Here is a 23,113-nt window from a genome sequence, read left to right as displayed (position 1 = left end):
GGTAAAGAAACTGAAGTAGTAAGTGAGAGAAGCTTTGAATAATGTGGGAGTTTGTGTTTATAAACAGGGGACGGTGACGATATCACAAGGTGTGAATGTACCTGTCAATAACATATACACTGATACATGCCGTGTGTAGGCAAAGAATCACAACGTGTTCACCTTTACCATGTGGTCAAATCGTCTTAGAAGCCGATATATTCTACGTGCAACGTTTTTAGAGTTTCGCATTTGTTCCTTTTTCCCCCCCCCCATGAGAAGTGAGTCACATGTGAAAACTGTCCAACACGTTACAGAGCTCCAGGAGGTACAGTCTCTGAGCTACACATTGATTTGATTTGTGACTTTAATTGACTTCCACCATAAGTAACAGCATCATGTTAATCCTTCAACTAATAATGGAAGAGTCTCCTATCTGCAGAATTATACTTTTCCGTGTTCCACATGTTACAAGAAGGCTGCAGCACACATTGAAGGACAGACGTTTAAAATAGAAAGCACAGGAGGCGAAAAAGAATGAAGTGATATGAGACACTCCACAAAGCAGTACCTGCTGCCTCCATGGCCCAGTAGATATGTCTCATAGAGAATCCCATTTCTAGCAACCGACTGGTGACAAACATTTGTGTCCGTTCTGGTGATTGAGGAGAAAAGGAAAGGTACACAAAAAAACAGAAAACAAAAACAAGCCCACAGCTCCATTTTTAAATGTTCATACGTGTGGACCAGTGAAATCTGTCAGAATAAATTATTTTTGACATTTTATGATTAGTTTACAGACTACAAAAAGCACAAACATAACAGAACTCATGAAAGAAATGGGGCCATTCAAGCATGCGAGGGCACAAACTGTGTCATGCGTGCTGAAATATATCATCTGTCCAATAGCAAAGACAAACACGTGATGTTATAAGACAAACAGCTGAACATGTGAGACCACTGAGTAATCGTACATCTACTCCTTATACTATAACGTTCAAATCATACTAGTAGCATGTTTGAATATGAAGCCAGCATGGGGAAAAAGTGTGTTTAAAAATGAATTGACCGGCAGGACTGCAATGATTAGCAGAGCTACTCTCTTTAACACAGTGCACCATTTGTCATTCATTTAAAATAAGGGGGGATATTTCAATTAGACGTTTTGTTGTCTTAGCTTTTCCCCCATTGAAGCTCTCTGCGTTTGTTCTTACCCAGGCTGCTTCTGGCCTGCGTGCTGCAGGGACCTGGTTCCATGAAGCTGGTCTGCTGCTCTGTGAAGGCATCACAGGAAGCGGAGCTGGCCAGGCTGAAGCACGGGTGCAGCACGGGGGGAGCGCTAACCAGGCCGGTAAGCGTGGGGAACCGAGTTAACACCATGTGCCTGGAGGGAGTGAAGAGACAGCCCCATGTGCAGTGATAACAAAGTGCAAGTGGCGCTATACTGCCATACTGTTCAATCCTGAGCAAACATTTGAAATATTCAATGATTTGAATCTCAACGTTACGCTCACTTGTTGTCGTGGTGTCATGTCACATTCGGAGAAGGTGGTACGATATGTGATGTGTACTGTGAGAGTCTTTGGCAAAGAGCTCTGTACTATTCTTCGCTTTGACGTTCTTTCCCGCTGGACTATACACCGATGAGGCCGTTTGTTTATTTGCCCCTTGAAAGCAGGATTGACACTTGACACTATGGTCAGCTGGCTGGGTCAGGAGAACAAGGCAGGCAGAGCTGCAGCTGACGTTAAAGATAGTTACAGGCAGAATCCTCACTCTCCTTTTTCTTTTTTATATACATCCTAACTCTCCCATTTCAGAAAAGCTGCTGCTGCCAAAAGATACAGGTCTGTAGCAATCAGTAACAACGTGAGAATTACTCATAACTCAAGTGTGTTGTGTTTGTGTGTTCTGAGACAGCGCTGCTCTGGACTAAGCATTTAGTGTGAATTACTCAAACAGTTCAATCAAATGAAAATCATTCATGATTTTATATATATATATATATATATATATACACTCACTGGAGGAGGCTGATGGGGAAGAAAGGGTTGAAATTATCAAGGCCATCTGTCTGCAGGTTTGCTGGCAGAGAAGATGCCAAGTCAGTGTTCGAGGATGAGGCGGAGGCTCGGTTTGATTGGCCGAAGATGGCAGTGCCTTCAGAGCCCGCACTGTACAAGGACACCGAGCTGGAGGACTTGGAAATGGGCTGCGAGGACGAGTGGTGGCCAGATTCTGCAAGGACAAGGAGGAGAGGAAGGTCAGATCACATAACATACTTATTATTATTATACTATATATATATATATATATATATATAATTATTTTTTTAACCTTGAATACATAAAAAAAGCAGTTTTGAAGTATATCAGTCCTACCTCAGGTCCCAAGTCTGCATGAGCAAAGTGCACGTCAAGGTGCCAGTATTATCAATGTGTCAACATTTTCATTTTAAAGCTGTGTTAATAATGCTTTATACACATCAACTAGAGCTGCAATGATTGACAGTTCACTGTTCCAGCTTCTCCGATGTAAGAATCTGGTGCTTTTGCTTCACATTATTGTAAACTGAATATATTTTTGAGTTATCTACTGTGCCTCGGACAAAATTAGACAGTTGAAGTTGTCACCTTAGGCTCTGGCAAATTTAGATGGCAATTCTTTTTTATCACATTCTTATCAAGATGAACAATTGGAGCCCTAATTCTAACCACTAACCAATTCCTTTCATTGCAAAGGCCGCACGATTAAATATGCACGGTGAAGCAAGGCCTCCGTGTCATAACCAACTGAAATAACTGCCAGAGTATCTTCAATCTAATCCATACATCTAGATACCTTTGTGTTCTTTGTCCTCGTGCAGTCTGCTAAGAGCTCCTTTGTAGATCATGACCTGAGCCCTTTCCAGGTCGACAAGAGACACGCTCTGTTTGATGGGGCAGGGCCGGACCGCCCACTTCACCATGCTCTGCACCACATACTGCAGCACCGATCTCAGCTCAGCACTCTCATCCCACTGTTTGCTGCTGGCCTTGGCCTGGTCGGGGTTTGGGCTCGAAAGGGGACTCTTGGAGGAGTTGGGAGGGTCATGTTTAGGCACTAGGAGCAAATCGGAAAGCTTCTCACAACTAAAAATGACAGTCAGGGATTTCAAAGCTCCAATGAGAAGGTATGAGACTCTAATGGCTCTCAGTTCATGTGCAAAGATATCCACTTTGGAGCTTTGGGATGTTTGGGGAGGTTGGGCCAACTCCTGATGGTCAACGGTCTTTGTGGCATCTTTGGTTGAGGACGATGATGGGAAGGGATCCGTCTCGACACTGCACTGCATCTCACTGTCTTTCGTGTTCTCCTCAGAGTATTTCCTTTTGGGGTTGGAGGCCGGATGAGTCCCCACCCATCCCTGCTCCTCCAGCAGCCCCATCAAATAAATCAGGTCGAGCAACACCTTCGGTTTGAGGCCTCCGAGCGGGGCGACATCGCAGCAGGATATGTTGCAGGGTTCCAGTGAGGTGATCGGCGTGTCGCTGGGTGACCAAGAATTCATGGAGCTTAGTTATTGGGAAGGATGGGAAGAACCCACAGATACAGCATGGAGTGACACCGGGACGGATTCAACAGGGGTTAATGGATTTAAAGAATGAGGAGGAAGAAGGCAGAAGAAAGTAAGATCAGGGGGGTAAATGATGAAAATAAAGATGTTAGACAGATCACAGAGGAAGACACATGAACACCAACAGAACAATCATACAGTAAGAAACATGCTGAAAGGACCAAGACAGGAAAAATATAAGAATTGTTTAATGGAAGTTGATGAGAATCATCATTTAGGAAACATATGAAAGACATATGATGAATAAGTGAGCATATGAATACATATATGTTTAATACCTGACAGACAGGTCTGCCTCCTCCCACTGAAGCTTGGCCGAGGAGCTTCCTTCTTTCAGGACTCCAAGCAGAATGGCTCTGCGCCCACTGGGCTTGTGCAGGCACAGACCTCCAGCCCGCAGTCCGCTGTCCACTCCTCCGATCAGGGCCAGCACCGGCCACACCTCGGTGCAAAGAGCGGCCAGCTTTGCCTCCGACAGGGACCGACAATGTGCCGACAACTCCCCCGCGTCGTCTCCAGCAACGTCTCGGTCTCTTTCACTCTCCTCCTTATCAAAGAGTGGGGGACTGAGGCCTGTAAGAGAATGTGAGAAGAATAGAGTAATATGTAAAAAGATACGCTTCATAGGGATAATACATTTCATAAACTTCAACCGTTGCCTTTTAGTATTGAATTTCAAATGCTGGGTACTCCGTGCCACAGATGTACCAAATCAAACACAGCCGGTTTTCATCCATCTTTCCTTAACACTCGTTCCTTGTTCCACCGTAGCTGGATCGTGATTGACAGGCATTGCTAACTTCATTTTAGTTTCACAGAATTGAAAGATAATGTTAAAGCTAATTTGGTCAAAGAGAAAATTAAACTGAGTACCTCAAGAGAGGGAACTGTACTGTGATGGAGAGGCCTGTCAAAGTCTTAAGGGGGGTAGTATTACACAAATCCAACCGACAAGGAAGTTCTTTCAAGCCTGGTGAAGGCGGATGTAGGGTGATTACCGCCCGTCAGTATCTTAATAATACATTTGCGTATTAGTTTGGTAGGTTTATACTGTGAGCCCTGAATAAGCAGAGCATGAGATATGTAGGTAAACAATGAGGGTGGCTGCACGACTGAGTAACCCAAAGCACCAAAGTGCTAAAGTGCAAACTGCACGGACAGCAACTCTTGATTTAGCGTTAGTAGTATCAGAATACTGATGCGGATTAGTGAGCAGGTCAGGTATCTGCTCTCTCACGGGTACAATTATGTCAAACAAAGCTCTTGGAAGTTAAGACCATGACGAATCAGGCCAGGAACAATCCTCTCTCCCTCGCTTCCTGTCATCAGTCCACTGTGGCTGTCTAATGGAAGGCATTAAATGCCCCCCCAAATAAAACGTATATAAAAAAGAAAACTTCTAATGCAGGTTCAAGACAGTAAAATAATCAAAATTCAAAAGCTAATGAGAGACATCATTGATCCTATTGGTAACTTGTTTTAATAAATGGTCTCCTGTGCAAAGTGTTACAGGCTAAACGTGCGTCTGACCTGGAGTGAAGCTTCCCAACTCGTCGTCTTTCAGCAGGGGACCAATGAGCTCCAGGTGAGTGTGGATGTACTGGTTGATGTGCGAGGCCCACTGGTCACACTGATGGAGCCTACGGAGGAGCTGCACCGTTGACTCCAGCAACACCGTGGACCGAGGGCTGCAGAGAGGCTCCCCGGGAAGTAGATTACTGGGCATGCCTCGCATCTGGAGGTCACGCAGGGTCACCTGAGAGAAATACACAAAGGCTTTTACACATTACAAAGCAAAAGATAAACCTATTGTTAATTGTCATTTCACTGTATGTGTAGCCGTCTTGTCTTTGACTTAAGTTCTAGTTCTAAAATTAGTTTTTCATTGACTGTGGCCAAAGATATTGAAGAGATAAAGATATTAGTATATCAAGTACCTTCTCTCCAGGATTACTGCTGTAGAACAACACACAGGGGTACAGTTCAGAGGCAACCACACCTTCAAATGCCAACTTTGGGTCCTAGCAGAAAAACACACACACGCAGAGATTACAGATTAAAAACAACAGCCCAAGACTAAAAGCACCTTAAATATTGATTGTGAATATTGAGTCACACCTTGTCATTCTTAGCAAATGAGATGGTGTGAGCTTCCATGTCCAGGAAGCAGGTGATGGTGTCACCCTGGGTGAAGGAAGGAAGCGTGCGCACCAGTTCCCCTCCATGGTACAGGTTGCCACTATAGGCCCGATACAGCCACATGTCAGTCGTAGTGTGGTGGTTGTGATCTCTGACTGGCCAGCGGGAAACGCCAATACACGTGCCCTCGTTGCCTCTGTTCTCTTTGGTGATGTAGAACTGATGAGAGGAGATTGGTATACATCAGGTTATTAAACATGTTCTCTCAGGACATTCTCTGTGTTCAAATCTGCGGAATAACAAAGAAAGAAAGTTTTTCTCATGTAGACACTGGTTCTTACCTTCCAAATGAAATAGCCAGATGTGATGGCAGTGGTTGCCAGGCCGTAACCTTTCCCTCCTGAACCATGAGAGAGGATGTTCCCACTCTCCAAAGAACAGCAGATTAGCTTGTGTGGGTCAAAGGAAAAATCTCCAATGGGAATACATTCGTCATAGCTGCCAGGATTCTGCGAAACATGAGTTGGAAAAAGAGCCGTTTACTTATTAACTAAATATGCAAATGACTTATAGTTGGAATGTGCAACAGCAGTGGATAAATGTGAAGAGAAATATAAACACTAAGTGATACAACAAAATGACACGACGCCACTTTGCAGACAACTGTAAAATACATTAAGTGCTTCACTCGACACATAATTCATTAAAAAATATAAAAGAAAATGGAAGAAAAATGGAAATGGTCACAGATTTATAAAAATAATTATGAATAATAATAATAATAATAATAATATGATATTAATAATAACAATAATAATGATGATAATAATAATGATAATGATAATAATAATAATAATAATAATAATAATGATAATAATAATAATAATGATAATAATAATAATGATAATGATAATAATAATAATGATAATGATAATAATAATAATAATAATAATGATAATAATAATGATAATAATAATAATAATAATAATAATAATGATAATAATAATAATGATGATAATAATAATAATGATAATGATAATGATAATGATAATAATGATAATGATAATAATAATTATAATAATTATAATAATAATAATGATGATAATAATAATAATAATAATAATAATAATGATAATGATAATAATAATAATGATAAAAATAATAATAATAATAATAATAATAATGATAATAATAATAATAATAATAATAATAATAATAATAATAATAATAATAATAATAATAATGATGATAATAATAATAATAATAATATAACCAACTGACTGACATTTTTACTAAGGGATTAGAAACAGAAATAATAATTATCATATTATACAGTTTGGTTATGTTTTATAGTCATGCTCTTTGTAATTTGACACTAATTAAATTTGTTGTTATTTTTCTTCTTCCTAAGCATAACATTTTCTCAGTCTTGAATACTACATTCATTCACAACTATCAAAAAATACACCTTTTTCTAGTATTGTTATGAGGATGGTGATCGGCTGGTTATTTAGAAACATTTTTGATCGGATTGTAAATAAGCTACGATGTGTTTTATGTAGTGAACACAAAGCTTATGCGAGCAAGTCGTTTGAATAAAGTTTGCAATAAGTTCTGCCGATCAAGTAAAGAGAAACTAAGTTCAACTTAAGTTGAAAGGTTTTGCAAGATGTTAATAAACTCTTATGTGTATGTAGATCATTAGGCAGGATGTGCCGTTTAACTGCAAGGTCAATTTGTTTTACATGATTCCACTTGTATAGCAGAATTATATAGTAAGAGGTACAGTAACAAGTGCATGCACCTTTAACGTGCACAGTGCTATTATTGAAAGACTCTGGAAGCCCTTTTCCACAATTATGATATACTGCTGTGTTACCCCCTTGTCCTTTTCAGCCGTCTCCTCGCGGTTCTTCTCAGCTAATGGTTCCTTCCACATATAAACAGACATCAGCTGAAAGAGTTGTTTAACGATCTACAAGAAAACAGAGAGAAGGAACAACATTTGAGGAATAAACGCCTGAATTATCACATTTACAATGTGTTGAATATTGCATGAGTGAGCTACTTCACTTGCATGTTGCATTCACATGTTTGCATCATACCTGTTGCATTTGAACAGGATCAGAACAAGCAGGTAACAGTCTTTCTAAAACATGGAAGGCCAAAAGCTTAGTGCGAAGGTTCTGGAAGCTCGGAGATCCTGAAAAGATGAGGGTGGAGGTAAACGCAGAATAAAACCAAAAGGTCAACTTTTCTTGTCTTATTATTATTATTATTATTATTATTATTTAAAATGGTCTTACCTGAGCACTTGTGTGAAATAATGATCATGAGTGGCTCAATCCATTTGACGAAAGTAGAAAGTCTTTTCATTACTCTTAATGACAGCACGCGTCGCAGAAACACCAGGAAGTCTGCCAGCTGAGATTCAACCACTTTGCTGCTTTCCACTCCTGAAACAACACAAACAGAAAAGGTTTAACAAAAGGCAACTGTACTTTAAAAGAATATATTTCATTATGCTCTTGTGTTTATATATCTGAGTGATATTTAATATAGCTAAACACCATTTAGATTTGCGCTCTTGCTGACAGAGTCCAGCTCCGATCTCTCGGCCGTTCCTCTCTCGGCCGTCTGCTGCTGGTGGAAAGTGCACAGCATATTTTGGAGCTGCTCACACATCACTTCCATTAGAGCCTGGGATACATCCATAGGCAGTGAATCCTCACAGGAGCTGAGAGGCACAGGACAATTAGTTAAGCAAAAAAAAATAAAAGCTTATTTTAATTTGTTTTAATTAAATCAAATAGTTCTCACCTCGCAGCCACAGTCAGAATCTGAAGCAGGCGGGCGCAGGCCAGTCTGACGGCCCCGTGCAGCACCATGGATCCAGATTTAGAGGCTGCAAACCAGCCTTGGTTCATCAGTGCACAGCTGTTGTTGGTCAGCATGGAAAGGATTTCCAGGATGCCACATTTGATGACCAGCACAAGGTCCACTGGTTGGTAGCAGAAATTCAGTGCAAACATTGTGGCGAGGAGAAGGTGCTGGCAGGAACCTGGGTATGATTGTAAACAAAATTTCAACTGCATTGAAAATATGATAATGAAGTGCTGCGACAGGGAGTAGTACGAGTGTTTTAATGTGTTTAAACTGCATGTGAACCAACCTGGGTGGTCTCTTTCCAACAGCACCCTCTGTTTGAGGACGCGCACCACCTGCTGGTAGAAGGTGTGGGCTGCAGATTGGAGCTCTCTTTGCGTATCCAGAGAAGCTGAACGTGTCCCAGACTGGATTCAGAAAAAGAGAGCGTTATGTATACAACAAAATGTAAATGTAGAACAAACATTGTCAAATGAATACACTATTTAGTGACTTTCCTCGCTCCATCTGGCTTGAATTAAATATTCATTAATTCTTTCCAGCTTTCATAAACACCTAGACAAACATTGTGAGCGTGATTACTAGATGTACCATGTAATGCTGCATCTCATAATTAGCTCCGGAGTGAGCGCCGATGATTTGTGTTCCCAGAGCGAAGCATCCAGAGAGGAACTGAAGCTGCACAGACGGCAACAATGCAGGAAACTGAGGGGAGACGGGGAACCCGCCGCTCTTCTCCTCCATCTTAGACAGGAAGGACGCCATCTGACACAAGGCCTCCAGACGCAACTGATCACAACAAAGGGTAAGAGTAAATCCCTTTAGTATTCACAAATACTTGAGTCTATGTGATTTTACCTTTACATTAATGATAAAAGCAAAAACATGATGAAGTGAATGAACTGAACAAACAGCTGCAGGTGTTAAGGGTTCTTAATTAACTGTGCGCTTGTAAAATATGTGACGGAGATGAAACCTGGTTACCTCCGCCCTCTGTTGCTGCTGCAGTATAGCGAAAGTAATGGCCTTCGGATCGGCCTGACTACAAGTCTGTCCACCCGGCAATGTTGGTGAGGAGGATGACAGGCTTCCACAGACGAAGTGGAACACCTGGTTAAGAATGGGCAAAGTGTTGCTGCCGTAGTGGGTCGAGGTGGTCGGGCTGATACACTGGCGCAGGCGATCCCAAGCATCTTTCATGACGCCCAGAGTACACAGAGGTAAGCCTGGAACAGAAAGAGCAGAAGAATAAAAGGTTAGTATTGTACTCTCTCTCTCTCTCTCTCTCTCTCTCAACACCTCATACAGAGTTTATCATTCAGAGTATCAATCAAATGAACATCTACACAAGTCGTGCTCAGAGCAAGACATTTAGAAACTCCCTTTAAAACGTTTATTCATATGCAGTCTTTCTGTTATTACAGTATGTTCTCCTGGAAATAATGCAGACTTGACGTGCAACAGTCTTTGCTGACCCAAAGAGGCAACTCTAACATCATTATACGATACGGAAATTCCAACATTTAGAGTATGCAAATTAGGATTAAACATTATTAAAAGTATGTGTTTATTCTTGCCGAGTTACAGCAAGCCCAGCAGCTGTTGCTCCCTGTTTCCAGTCCTTATGAGAAGCTAAGCTAACAGGTTGCAGCGGACACATATCAGACTGGTATTGTTCAAATTTAAGTTATTTTATTAATCATATGCACAACATTTGTCTACAGGTATAGAGAGCAGATGTTGGCAATAAAAATCTCCTTCAAACAACGCTAATAATATATGTATAAAAAAGAAAAAGAAGATCACACAAGAAATGAGAATCGAAACATAAAATAGTTCAAATAAGCAAATAAACTAATAAAATATATTCATCTTTTCATCTTATTTTCTGCGAAATGATTCCTTTACTACATGACTGTAGGGTACAACTTATCTTTTAAATAAATGCATTGGAGTAAACATATTCCACCTACCCATCTTATTCTTGGAAGATCCCAAAGAGTTTTTGGATTGCTCAGACTATGTAAGACAAAGACAATACATTAGCACTGATAAAGGGGTGTGGAGCCAAATGTGGGTAGAGCACAAGACCCACCTGTTTTCGGCCATCAGCAGCCATCATTAGGAGTTCTGCTGTTGATTTCCTAAAACGATGGGGACAGTTAGTGCAGAAGCAACTCACAGAAACACACAACAAAACACACGCTGCCTAACAGAAACTCTACCTCGCTGCAGGGTTCGTAGGCTCCCTGTCGTTAGGTTCCACACAAGCAGGCCTGACCCCGAGCAGGAGGAAGAGACAGCGGGACACTACCAGATGGCAGGCGTCAGGGAAACCCAAGCTTTCCTCAGATTCCCTCTGCTTCTCCCACTGCTGCTTGGGATCCAGATCCCTCTCTGGGCTGACTGGGCTCTCCATGCTGCTGGGGAGGGTGGAAGTGCCAAAGGATTCGTACACGGTCACGTTCTGCTGTACTTGCATGGCTTCCCGGGTGGCCATGAATGATTCTAGTACTTCTGCAGGGACAGGAAGGATAATGATTAGGCTACATTATCTGTCCAATTAGATTCCAGTGGTGGCTCCCGCGATTCAAACATTTCCAATAACTCCCGCGCGTCGTAAAGTCCAAAAATCAACATTTATTGAAAAATGATCGACGCAATCATTTCCAAAATGTAGAACAATGTTTTTATCTAACTAAATATTCTGCTTGTTGGCGTCAAAAATGAAAATTAAATTAATTGCAGCTCCATTTCTAACATTACTGGAGAAATAGAGATACGCCTTTCTAACCTGACAGGTACATACGACTGTTTCCAAATGTGTCCTCCTCTGCAACCTCTTCCTGGTTGTGGTTTGCTGTGGGGGGAGGGGGAACCTGCACCTCACGGCTGCAGTGACCTCCTGACTGCTGCTCATGATCCTTCCCCACTTGCTCCACTGAGACGCCTGGCTCTTGCCGGTCTGCATCAGGACTTTGGGGAGATTGAGTCTGCAATACAAGAAATGTGTTTGAAAATGTGTATATGATTATATAATATTTGGTTGTGACATTAAGTGGAGTCATTTTTAGTAAGGGTACCTGTTTGACAGCAGTCTGCACCTGTGTCATCCTTGGAGAGTTTTTATAGGCCAACAGAGTGCTTCTGATTTTATAAACCGTTTCATAGACGTTCAACAGCATCTCACAGGACTCATATCTGTCTCAAGGTAAGTGGATAAAGATAGTTAGCATTGTTCTGCATTGCTGTATGGATTTTGCACAATTACTCCAGGCAATATTAAATTGTGTTACTGACCTGTCCTGCCAACAGGCCTCTTTCTGCAGTCCAGTGTGCTTCAGCAGAGCGGCCAGACTGCAGCGACAGACAGTCTGCAGCAAACAATCGGCGGAAGAACCTCCACTCTCCCATTCTGCTCTCACAGCAAAAACAACGCGGCTCAATTACAACAAAGTCACAAAAAAAGGATGTATTGTGCAGCAATTACATCAATACAGATATATAATACTCATGAGTTCTCTTCTAGACAAGATAGTTTGTCCATTTCCACCTGGACATTTACTTACGACACACTTTCAGACACAAAGGGGATGTACTCATACACGATCAAGTACCTTTGCTGTGAGCATACTGCTCCATATTCTGCCACATGCCACCTGCAGGTCCTCTGGAGGATCCCAGCGCCAGTTCCAGTAAAGTCCTGGTTTCCTCGTTCAGACTGAGCTCGGCCAGCCTGGCATCGCTACTGCCCAACAGAACCACCTCAGTCAGCCATGCCATGCTGGAATCTACAGGACGAAGCATCACATTGGACGTAGGATGAGTGCATCAGTGAAAACTAAGTTTATTTCCTCATTTTGCATAATAGAATTGGGCATTCAGTTAAAGATGCCCTTCATGCAACCAGGTAACTTCATTGTTTGTCATCCCCTTCACTCTGCCCCCATGTTTCTTGTCTCTCTCTACTGTCAACTGCCTAATGAAACAACACCACAAATCAGAAACATTACTCTTTGCTCATAAGTAGTCTCCTTGCCAAAGAATGTGGTTTTATCATTAGTGGTTCCAACAGTATGAGGACACGTTGGTGCAACATTAATCTCGGGACGAACGTTTCGTGCAGACGGTCTTTATGTGCCAAAACATTGGCTCATATGAAAGCATGGAGAGAATGTAAGTTTGTTTTCCTACCCAGCTGTTCAAAGTCCATCTCAAGCCCGTTCCTGAGCAGGACATTTGATAGCCAGAACTCTGACATTTTCTCCTGAAGAGAGGGCGGCGGGCCTTGCAGCATACCACCGAGGCAACGGCCGACTGCCAACGCCACAGACCGCTCCAGATCCAACAGCCAAACCCACTTGCTCTCCTCGTCCTGCTGCTGCTGCTGCTGCTGCTGTCCAAGGCATGTGCTTTCTTCAATTTTATCTGTAAAGGGAAGATCCCCTGTCATTAAAAGTGTCTATATTTTAAACCGTAAGAAGAATCCTAACGGTAGAAATGTGGTATCCTTTAAAAAAATAAAATAAACTATACCCGTGACAACTGCTTTAATAACAACAATAATCAGGGATAAATCTAGGGGTCGAGCAGGTGCATCAAACTTCCACTGACCCAAACATGTTTTCTGAGCCTCCATGCCCAGCTCTTGTTCCTCCAGGAGGCTCGTCTCTGGTATGAACCTGTTGAAATCATTGAGTTGTTCCAACAGGGCCAGTAAATGGCTCAGGAGGGGTTGGACTGTGCCGAGGGGCAGCAGCAGCAAGGAGTACATTACTTGGCACAGGAGGCTGCCAGCCACTGAGTTGTACAACACCACTGGGACAAGGGTTGAGATGAGAGAGGGCGATTAGAGGGACTGATAAAAATAAGTGAGAAATAATGTTAGACAGCAGACATGTAGAAGCAAACTGCTCTAAACATCGAAGGACCTGAACAGAGTAGAAGAGATGAGAGACGTGTTGCTGCTGTGTTTATTGATGTGCATGCAGCAAATATATTTACTGATCTTATTATTATTATTATTATTATTATTATTCCATATAATAATTATTTCCCGTCTAATGTTGTGCTTTCGATGTATTCTATTTCATCCTATTTTTTATCTTATTTTATCAAGTGTGTTTTTATTTCCCCCCCTAATGTAAAGGTGCTTTACCATTAAAGTTTATGATTAAATAAGTAAAGACACATAATTATACCCGACGCTGTGTTTGGTATAAAGCACCCTAACCCTATACATGCAGTATATGCTTAGATATTTGCTGTATAAATGTTTTAAACTGGTTATTAAAGAAGAATAAAACAAGACATAGATAGAAACAAAACATATGTGGGACAGTAGAGTAGCTAGTTTATTTTTACCGTGCAGCTTCTTGATTATTTGTTTATCCAGGGAACTCTCCTTCAACAGTTTGGTGGATCTCCTGAGTGTCTCAGCGGCACAGGGCAGCAGCAGGTAGAGATGCTCACGAAGCAGCGTTACACTGCTGTCATCCTACAGAACAGCGGAATCATCGCAAGCGTAAATAAAAAACTATATGACTGCGGAGCTCTGGGTAAAATATTCAGTTCAAACACATGTGAATATAAGTATAATATATACCTCAGGGCTTGAATGGATGTAGCAATGGCCCAGCAGGTGTTTGTGAAGTCCGGACAGCAGCTGGTGGAAGTGACAGGGAGGGTCAGTCTGTCCCTGGCCATCACTCCATAGCTGCTTGTCACTGTTTTTCTCCAATTCCCCAAACGCCCGCTCCTGCACGAACACACAAACACATAAAGCTTGTGGAGGATTAGGAACATCAATTTGAATTCAACAGTAACAATGTGAAGGAAACAATGCACTACACACACACACACACACACACACACACACACACACGAGACACAAAGTCACACACACACAGAGTCCATACCGTGTAGAAGCCTATACTGAGGAGCAGGGTTCTGAGCAGCACCTCTGCTAAGTGCAGAGGGTCGTAGGAATCAATAGAGCTGGATGAGGAGGGCGGCCGGACCGACATGGCGGGTGTCAGAGGGGGTCCCAGCGCTGTCACCTCCCCAAAATTGCTGTAACCTAGTAGAGAAGCTACATGGCTCTGATCCTGAAGGCTGCTGAGGACCATGTCTAACTGCAGGCGCTTTGGAAGACACAGAGGAAAGAAGAATTGTAAGTATTTCATCGTTTAAATGTGAAGTTACAAATAACATTTTTCTTTTTACAACATTCAAGCAGTCTTCAACACATATTGCCTAGCAACGCTCCAAGTTCGTGCTGGGATTTGGACGAACACGCTGTTTCCGAGCTTTAAGCAGTTAATATGTAATTGTCTCCTGTATTTACACCAACATCGTCTATAAAAACACATTCCTGACGAAAATGAACAAAAAATAACAATGTTTAAAATGGCACTAAAGAGCCATCCCATACCTGTCCTTTGGAGAGGACATTCAAGCTCTGGGGGCCCTGAGGAAGGAGGGACAGGAGCAGTTCTGTTCTTTCCCTCAGTGGAGGAAGCAGCAGGGACGCACCGATGGACAGTGTGTTCAGAACTGCCTGAGGTAATACAATATATAAAATACAATGAGTACATTAGGGGCTCTAACACCCCACTGCACACTTTCATTTAGACACAAGACAGTGATTCTGTCATACATCAGCATGAATAAGAAACAGGAGTTTACCTGTTGTATGGACTCTGGCATATTGGTGTCTATGAGCCGGAAGAGCAAGTTTCTGAGGGGTCTGCCCTGAGCCCCCAAAACCATGGCACCCGTGCCCCCAGCATGGGCCAAGGACAAGTGGATGGACAGCAGCTTCATGCACAGCAAAAGAAACTGATGGTGGTCCCTGAGGAATACATACAGAGAGCATTAGGAGAGTCCTTTAAGGGGATAGGAGGGAACGTGAAGGTGTGGGAGTCCAAGTGTACTCCTGTTGGTGGCTACGTAATGGGATGGAAACATATATTCAACTCATTATAACCTTCACAGCTCAGCAGGCCACAAAGAACTATTCACAAAAAATATTATCAGAATAATTTCATACCTTTTAGATAAGAATGGGGCAGGGGGTGTGTCATCCCCGATGCCGTCACAGTAACTCTCTAGGAAGTTGCGCAGGTAGGTGAATGTGCTCTCTTCCAAGTCGACACAGAAGGGCCTGTGCCACGCCACTAGTTGTCTGAAAAAGACAAATCACTTGAGAGCTGTGCAAGCACAAACGTGTCAGAACTAATAAAACAGGGCGATGAGAAAACAACAGTTCAGCAGAATAACACAATGGAAACAAGGGGAGGATTTATCTGGTGGGATCACATATACAGTTTACAGTGTAGGATGGAATATATCTTGCACAATACAGAGGAAACACAGGAGGACTGGAAGAAAATAAACTGTTAAATTAGTTCCAGACCAGATGAGGATGTACCTGTCTGTTGGAACTGCAGTCCAAGCCAGGCTGTGAGAAGTGCCAGCGGTGATTTGCTGGATCGACACCCCCTCCAGACCTAGCACTTTTTTGGGTTTGGTAATTGGTGTCGAAGTGTGGCCTTGGCCACACTGGCCCATGGTGTTGTTCCCCCAGGCGTACACTTCATTCTCTGATGAAAGGACATTGCAGTCGGAGCACGTTCACAGTTTTAATATCCCAACATCTAAAAAAAAAAAGACGATGAACTGTTGAAGGTCTCTCACCGTGCGTCAGAGCCAGACAGTGGCTGTCTCCACATGAGATATCGATGATCTTGGTGATACTCAGGTCTTCTATGAACCTGGGTCTCAGAGACGTTGTCTCAGAGGAGCCAGATCCCAAACACGAGCCACAGCCCCACGCAAACACCTGAAGAAAAAAAAATAAAAAGAATAAAACAGAAATGTATTTTCCTTATCTCCTTATTTAACTGTGCAATATTTACTATGTGCAAAAACGTGAATTAAACCCTCCAGTCTGTCTACTTATTATATTTAGCTTTTTACCGTTTATTTATTTATTTGATTTATTATAACTATTGTATAATAGTGTTTTTTTTACTAATACTTCTTGTAATTGCTGCAAATGTCCCTGTAGTGGGACTAATAAAGAATGATCTTGTTTGTTTGTTTTGTATGTTTATATGTATAGGGACAGGTATGTAGCATAAACCAATGACACACCGCAGCCTTTATAGCCCAAACTAATTTGCAATGCCCACCTTAGATGGGGTTTTAATACATAAAAAATATATTTGTCTTTGTATTCCATCCTTGTATTTAGGAAGTACTCCACTACACACACATTGCATCACATACAAGAGCTGAGTTAGCTTAGCTATTGTTAGTTGACAATTGCGCCACAATGCTGCATCTCACCTGTCCTGCAGAGGTAAGGGCCAGAGACGACTGGCTGCCTGCACACACTTTCCTGATGATGAATCCATGCAGGGTCTCTATGACCTTGGGGCGATACACACGATTGGTGTCTCCATGGCCTAGCTTACCTGCAAAGGTGAGTCATGTACCAGCATTAGTTCACACCGGCTCAAGACATTCCTGTTCAGATAGAGCACCAATGATGCTATGGCACCGTCCTGTCCTTTAGCTTATTGTCACGACAGTTATCAGATTTCTGTCTTCTGCTAAGAAATGAAAAACTTCAAATCAAAAGTGTCAATTTGTCATTTGTCAACATACCATTGTCCCCTCCCCCAAAGGACCACACAGTGCGTCCGTCCTGCGCCACAGCAATGGTGTGAGAGCTGCCACAGGCCACCTGCCCTACACCACTGATGTCCTTCACTAGCGTGGGCACGTTCCGACTCTGACTGTCACTGTGACCTGCTCAGGGGAGAAACACAGACAAACGAAGGTTGTTGCCGACATACCAGAGAAGGAGTTTCACTTTAATTGTTGAGACAAATGAGCAACAGACAACTTGAGAAATAAGGTGTGTACCAAGTCTGCCAAAGTCGCCTTCTCCCCAGGTATAAAGCTCTCCATCGTTTGTCACAGCAGCACTGTGTCTGTAGCCAGCAGACACGCAAACGACAACCTGGCAGAGATAACATAATGTATGTAAAATCATGTTAAACCAAATAATAAATAAATAATTCCCAATCCATCTTTCCCCCCCAACTTACTTTGCCAATCAGCGGTCCTTGTATGATTTTGGGGTATTTCTGTGTAGCACTGTTGCCATGGCCCAGTTTCCCGTATTCTCCATCACCCCAGCTGAACACCTGAAAGATTAAGAAAATGTTATAATTAAAAAACACTGCAAAGTGAATTGAGGGGAAAAGCAGTAATGCTGTTGTTAGTTTGTAGTTATTTAAAATATTTAAGGGAAAAGATTTAATGTATTTTGTAGAAAAAATGGTAAAAGTACAGTATGCATCAGTAGTTTTAACTTCTTACCTCTCCCTCTACAGTGATGGCCAAAGTGTGACCATCTGAGCCCTTAGAGGAGGACACCTTCTTCATGTTCCGATGGGGCTCCAGCACAAGCTTCTTGGGCATGGACTGGTTGTTGGAGTCCCCCAGGCCCAGACGGCCATAGCTGCCTTTTCCACACGCTTTCACCGAACCATCTGCAGACACTGAGAAGGTACAGTACTGGCCTGCCTCAATCTAAAAGAAGGACATAGGACATAAAAGCAAGGACATTAAAGAATGAGATGTAAAGCGGCAGAATAATATTTTGTATTATTATTATTATTATTATTATTATTATTATTATTATTATTATTATTATTATTATTATTAAACGTAAGCCATACCATTTGGGCATCACTGAAGCCCTGTGTCAGCTTTGGCAGCAGGATCTTCTCCAGAGTTCCCTCTGCCAGCTGGTGGCTGCTGTTGCTGCCCCACACATACACCATTACTGTGTCACCCTCTGAACCAGGAGCAGCTGCATCAGTGCTGCAGGAGCACAGGCAGTAGGACGCTAGGTTGCAAATCTGTCGAAAAAGAGAGGAGGATGAGGTCCACAATGTCAGTTACTGGAAAGTATAACAGATCTTAACAGTGCCTCCATGTTGCAGTATGTGACTAGAATCTCTCCCACCTCCTCAAACAGGCAGAGAGCTGCCTGGGAGAGTCGACAAAGTCCATCTGCATCCTTCTTAAGCACCTGAGTGTTTACGGAGTCCCCGCGGAAACCCTTGGAAAAACAAAAAGTTGAGTTTCTCCAACATAGTGTATGTTTTTAATAAAAACCTGTGACTCACTGTGTGTGGATATTAGGTTTGTTTGGGTGTACAATAAATCAGTTTTATTACACTCCAAACTCTTAATTTTTATGCACACATTCTTCCCAAACCAGAAGTATTTATGACAACAATAAAAACCCTCGCTTCCCTAAAACAGTGACAAGTCACTGCACGATCCGGCAGAAGGGGAAAGTAAGAGAAACAAAGCGGTAGATCCTAGTCCTTAGATGCAGATCTTAAGTGTGTTTTATGTTGTGTAACTTTCTTTTAGCTATCACAAAGCTCAGATGTATGTGTAGGACGGGCATTTGTCCAAAAATATTGCAAAGCTGATTGGCCTGCTAAAGGATGACTCGCAGATGGAGGGAGGGCAGGAAGACTCAATCTTAATCTTTATCTGCACACTGATGCATCACTCCAAACTCCAAAAATGACTGATCAATAAAAAATAACCACCAACAGCCAGAATGGATGTGGCAGTGAGGAGCAACGTTCCTGCTTTGTCAGTATGTTCATAAATGTGCGTGTAAGTTACCTCTTATAAAATGTACAATTATCACCAACACTGTAGCGTGGCAACAAGCAAGTATCTATCCATCCATCCATCCATCCATCTATCCATCCATCCATCTATCCATCCTATCCATTCATCTATCCATCTATCTATCTATCTATCCATTCATCTATCCATCTATCTATCTATCTATCCATCCATCATCCATCCATCCATCCATCTATCTATCTATCCATCATCTAGGCCAGCGATCCATCCAGCCAGCAATCCATCCATCGATCTATCCAGCCCCATCCATCTAGCGCATCCAGCAATCTATCCAGCCAGCCAGCGATCCAGCCAGACAGCATCATCGAGCTACTAGCTATCTAGCTATCGATTCACCATCCATCTATCTATCCATCCATCCATCAGCCATCTATCCATCTAGCTAGCTATCGACGACCAGACATCATCCATCCATCCAGACGAGCTAGCCATCCATCCTCCAGCTATCTATCCAGCCATCTATCGTAGCCATCCATCCACTACCATCCAAGCCATCATCCAGCGAGCGAGCGAGCGAGCGAGCGAGCCAGCAGCGAGCCAGCGAGCGAGCCAGCCAGCCAGCCAGCCGCAGCCAGCGAGCGAGCGAGCGAGCGCACCAGCCAGCCAGAGAGCGAGCGAGCAGCCAGAGAGCGAGCAGCCAGGCAGCGAGCCAGCAGCGAGCGAGGCAGCGAGCCCGCCAGGAGCGAGCAGCCGGCAGCGAGCCAGCCAGCGAGACGAGCGAGCCAGGCAGCGAGCCAGCCAGCGAGCCAGCCATGCGGAGCGATCCAGTAGCAGCAGCCAGCAGCCAGCAGACATCACCCACCAGCCAGAGATATCAGCGAGCAGCCATCAGCCATATCCAGCATCAGCCATCCAGCTAGATCTAGCCAGACCATCCAGCCATCGAATCAGCCATCAGCCATCCATCATCCATCCATCCATCCTCAGCTATCTAGCCATCCATCTATCTATCCTCCATCCATCTATCCTCCTCCACTATCCCATTCATAGAGCCATCCATCTATCCTCCACCTCTATCCATCCATCCATCCATAAGTTGTTAATTAACCACAATAAATACTACTACTAACATATAGTATTTTATCATCATCACAATATCTACTTATGTGATAAACACATCGGGCAGACTGCGATATTACTGTCAGGGATTTTGTTTTGTTAGTTGAAAGAGAGTATCATTAGAAAACTGCATTTAAAAATCTAACTATCATTCTTTATTTATTTTATTCCATTTGTATTCAGTTCAAAGTTCAATTAGTTCAATAAAAGAATGTTGGAAATAATTTCCTTTCATTTATTTATTTATTTTATTCAAAAAGCTATTTGTTCAGTCTACTGAAAGCAGCAAAAGGCAGGTGTATGGCAGGTAATATAGTTATCACAATATTCAGCGACGTTATCGCATATTCCTGATATCGTGCAGCTTTAACAATCACATAGACAATTTCCCCTGGGCAGAGAACAACCACTCATATTGAGATATGTCAACACACCTGAATACCTTCTACAGGCTATACTTTGCCTTTTTTATAATGTATCCTTACACACAAAACAAAGCAAGAGAAGACAAAAACAGACAAAAAACAAAAGGTCCAAATTTGAAGACATACCGAATATTGCTTCATTTGGAGAAGCGTTTGATGGATGACTTCAAAGCCCACACCAGCTGAGTACTGGGAGCTCAGTGAGGAGGAGGAAGACAGTGTAGAGGTGGATGAGGGCATAGAAGCAGCCAAGGCTACCTCCACCCACTCCAGCAGAAACTTTAGAGAGCCTCTCTGCATGGCCAGGCCAAGCAGCAGCTCCAGAGCTAACCTCCGACCGGTCGGGTCTGCCCCACCCGTCCCGCTGCTCACTGATGTCTTCTTCAGGAAGTCTGCCACCTGCGCCAGGCAGTCAAGCCCAACTGACGGGATCTTATTCTCATTGGCCAGAGAGAGCGGTGGCAGAGAAGTCAGCACAGAGGACGCTGTGGCAAGAACGTCATTGCAAAGCACCGACTCCGGATGCACGGAGGCTGCGTATCTCCAGTTCTGCTGCAGTAAGGAGAAGAGCAGACTCAAACCAGTCCTCACACCCATCTCTATCAGAACATCTGTACCCGACTTGACTTTGGATGCTCCCCCTGGCAGGAAGGGCTCTGAGGCCAGCTCAAGTTGCCCACATTCTGTGCCACTGTCTGTGGACTGGGAGTGCAACTGCACGTGGAATTTGTCATGATATTTGCTATGAAGTGCGTAGTAGATCCTCTGGAGAACTACCAGCCTTTGGTGGAGGCCCAAGGTGTAGGCGGTTTGCGTCAGCATCCGGTGAGCCAGCCATCGCTGGCTGTGAAGCAGGGATGACAGGTACTCTTCCTTCTCCGCCAAAGCGCTGGACTCGCACTCGAAGTCGGGCAGGCGTGGGCCGACGAGTTCTTGCACAGGTTGTGCCAGAGTCACCACTTCCTTGTTGTTAAGGAGCTTGTTGTAGAGCACAGCAGCTCCATGCCTCCTGGCTGTCTGTACACTGTCTTCTGCCGCCCAGGAGCTATTGAAGTGCTCCTGCCACTTCAGCAACACATGGGTCTGACAAGGCACCATGTCTGAGCATTATCTATACTATGATGTACACCTGAGAGACAGAGAGGGAAACATGAGTTAAAGAGCTATTGGCCACACACTTGATTAACATAATTAAATGGCTTTTTTTTATCTTTCTCATAAATGTACAGTCAACATTTTCTGCTGAAAGCTAATGTTCTAATGTGTTTCCCTGCCAAGTAAAGGTGTCAGGTTTCTCCTTAGTGTTGGAACCTTTCCAACAACCAGTACATCCAGGCTAGTGGCTTAGACCCAGCGGGAATCAGTGAAATAGGTCAGCTCACACTATGATAAACGCTAACCAACACTAATGAGGAGACTTCATACAAAAAAAAGGTATGTTTTTGGTTTATTAACATTTGGAAACTATTAATTTCATAACATAATGCTTTGAGAAATTTGGCACATGTGAGATAATAATCTGACCCCACTGCCAGTTCATTCATATTCTCAATGCTAACTAAGGAAAATCAGTTAGCTGACCTCTCCTCCTTAAGTGTTAGTGACCCAGAGAGGTCACGGAGTCTGCTTTTGAATGGTGTATTCTGTTTATTCTATTTCTTTCTGCACTCCCATTGGCTAGATGGCAGGACAGTTGGCCTTTATAAAAGGTGCCTAAATGCCTGATCTAGTACATGGTTTGGCCCTCACGTAGAGGCACACTCGTATAAAAGCAAGGTCGGAGGCGAGTAGGTGATCGAGGTTCTGTTGGTTGACCTTGTTGCTCCATGTTGCTCCATGTACCAGTATTCAAATTTCAAATTTCCTTGTCCAAGTTGGTCACCTGGAGCTCTAAAATCCAGACTGGGGCTCCACCTAACCCCCTGTCTGTCTGTCTGTCTGTTTGTCTGTCTGTCTGCCTGCATTGTTGTCTCCTTTATAAATGAATAAAGAGCAAGTTGTTATTGTTGTTGCTGCTGTTGAGTGTAAATTATTAAAGCTGTAACGAGTAGTCAGATCAACAGAAAAATAATCAGCAAATATTTTTCATATATCATGCAAAAAATGTCTGAAAATGCTGTTTTCAGCCTCTTAAATATGGAGATATCCTGCTTTTTTGTTTTATATCATATTCAAACTGAATATCTTTGAGTTTTGGAGTGACGTCAAAATATCCAAAGACATAACCTTGGACTTGGAGAAACAGGGAAGGACATGT

The 23,113-nt window shown here is 42.9% G+C and overlaps 1 protein-coding gene across 7 annotated transcripts in view; it reads right to left on the bottom strand.

Annotated features, from left to right (window-relative positions):
• The window catches only part of LOC115016553 (probable E3 ubiquitin-protein ligase HERC1), a 41,225-nt gene that overhangs the window by 15,783 nt on the left and 2,329 nt on the right, over nucleotides 1–23,113 (bottom strand). For 4 of the 7 annotated variants that reach the window (XM_029444360.1, XM_029444361.1, XM_029444362.1 and 1 more), the window contains exons 1-42: nucleotides 20,983–21,954; nucleotides 18,666–18,761; nucleotides 18,376–18,558; nucleotides 18,014–18,226; nucleotides 17,740–17,838; nucleotides 17,555–17,651; nucleotides 17,294–17,437; nucleotides 16,973–17,100; nucleotides 16,319–16,463; nucleotides 16,053–16,224; nucleotides 15,672–15,806; nucleotides 15,308–15,473; nucleotides 15,054–15,179; nucleotides 14,539–14,763; nucleotides 14,226–14,378; nucleotides 13,985–14,117; nucleotides 13,235–13,438; nucleotides 12,815–13,048; nucleotides 12,238–12,411; nucleotides 11,921–12,035; nucleotides 11,704–11,821; nucleotides 11,415–11,613; nucleotides 10,846–11,137; nucleotides 10,716–10,764; nucleotides 10,594–10,639; nucleotides 9,605–9,846; nucleotides 9,212–9,409; nucleotides 8,907–9,027; nucleotides 8,555–8,795; nucleotides 8,305–8,471; nucleotides 8,041–8,190; nucleotides 7,840–7,937; nucleotides 7,614–7,709; nucleotides 6,076–6,243; nucleotides 5,714–5,953; nucleotides 5,533–5,616; nucleotides 5,126–5,351; nucleotides 3,874–4,168; nucleotides 2,821–3,533; nucleotides 2,004–2,217; nucleotides 1,194–1,363; nucleotides 551–634 (exon numbers count right to left, since the gene is read on the bottom strand). In XM_029444360.1, the coding sequence (XP_029300220.1) occupies nucleotides 551–634; nucleotides 1,194–1,363; nucleotides 2,004–2,217; nucleotides 2,821–3,533; nucleotides 3,874–4,168; nucleotides 5,126–5,351; nucleotides 5,533–5,616; nucleotides 5,714–5,953; nucleotides 6,076–6,243; nucleotides 7,614–7,709; nucleotides 7,840–7,937; nucleotides 8,041–8,190; nucleotides 8,305–8,471; nucleotides 8,555–8,795; nucleotides 8,907–9,027; nucleotides 9,212–9,409; nucleotides 9,605–9,846; nucleotides 10,594–10,639; nucleotides 10,716–10,764; nucleotides 10,846–11,137; nucleotides 11,415–11,613; nucleotides 11,704–11,821; nucleotides 11,921–12,035; nucleotides 12,238–12,411; nucleotides 12,815–13,048; nucleotides 13,235–13,438; nucleotides 13,985–14,117; nucleotides 14,226–14,378; nucleotides 14,539–14,763; nucleotides 15,054–15,179; nucleotides 15,308–15,473; nucleotides 15,672–15,806; nucleotides 16,053–16,224; nucleotides 16,319–16,463; nucleotides 16,973–17,100; nucleotides 17,294–17,437; nucleotides 17,555–17,651; nucleotides 17,740–17,838; nucleotides 18,014–18,226; nucleotides 18,376–18,558; nucleotides 18,666–18,761; nucleotides 20,983–21,954 (8,125 nt within the window). Of the gene's footprint in view, nucleotides 1–550; nucleotides 635–1,193; nucleotides 1,364–2,003; nucleotides 2,218–2,820; nucleotides 3,534–3,873; nucleotides 4,169–5,125; nucleotides 5,352–5,532; nucleotides 5,617–5,713; nucleotides 5,954–6,075; nucleotides 6,244–7,613; nucleotides 7,710–7,839; nucleotides 7,938–8,040; nucleotides 8,191–8,304; nucleotides 8,472–8,554; nucleotides 8,796–8,906; nucleotides 9,028–9,211; nucleotides 9,410–9,604; nucleotides 9,847–10,593; nucleotides 10,640–10,715; nucleotides 10,765–10,845; nucleotides 11,138–11,414; nucleotides 11,614–11,703; nucleotides 11,822–11,920; nucleotides 12,036–12,237; nucleotides 12,412–12,814; nucleotides 13,049–13,234; nucleotides 13,439–13,984; nucleotides 14,118–14,225; nucleotides 14,379–14,538; nucleotides 14,764–15,053; nucleotides 15,180–15,307; nucleotides 15,474–15,671; nucleotides 15,807–16,052; nucleotides 16,225–16,318; nucleotides 16,464–16,972; nucleotides 17,101–17,293; nucleotides 17,438–17,554; nucleotides 17,652–17,739; nucleotides 17,839–18,013; nucleotides 18,227–18,375; nucleotides 18,559–18,665; nucleotides 18,762–20,982; nucleotides 21,986–23,113 lie in introns of those variants that run through there. The other 3 variants (XM_029444363.1, XM_029444359.1, XM_029444365.1) reach the window with 3 other exon arrangements.

Source organism: Cottoperca gobio, chromosome 12 (genome assembly GCF_900634415.1).
Source record: "Cottoperca gobio chromosome 12, fCotGob3.1, whole genome shotgun sequence".
Lineage (NCBI taxonomy): Eukaryota > Metazoa > Chordata > Actinopteri > Perciformes > Bovichtidae > Cottoperca > Cottoperca gobio.
Note: the sequence above shows the minus strand (reverse complement) of the source record. Positions and strands in the feature narration are given on the sequence as shown.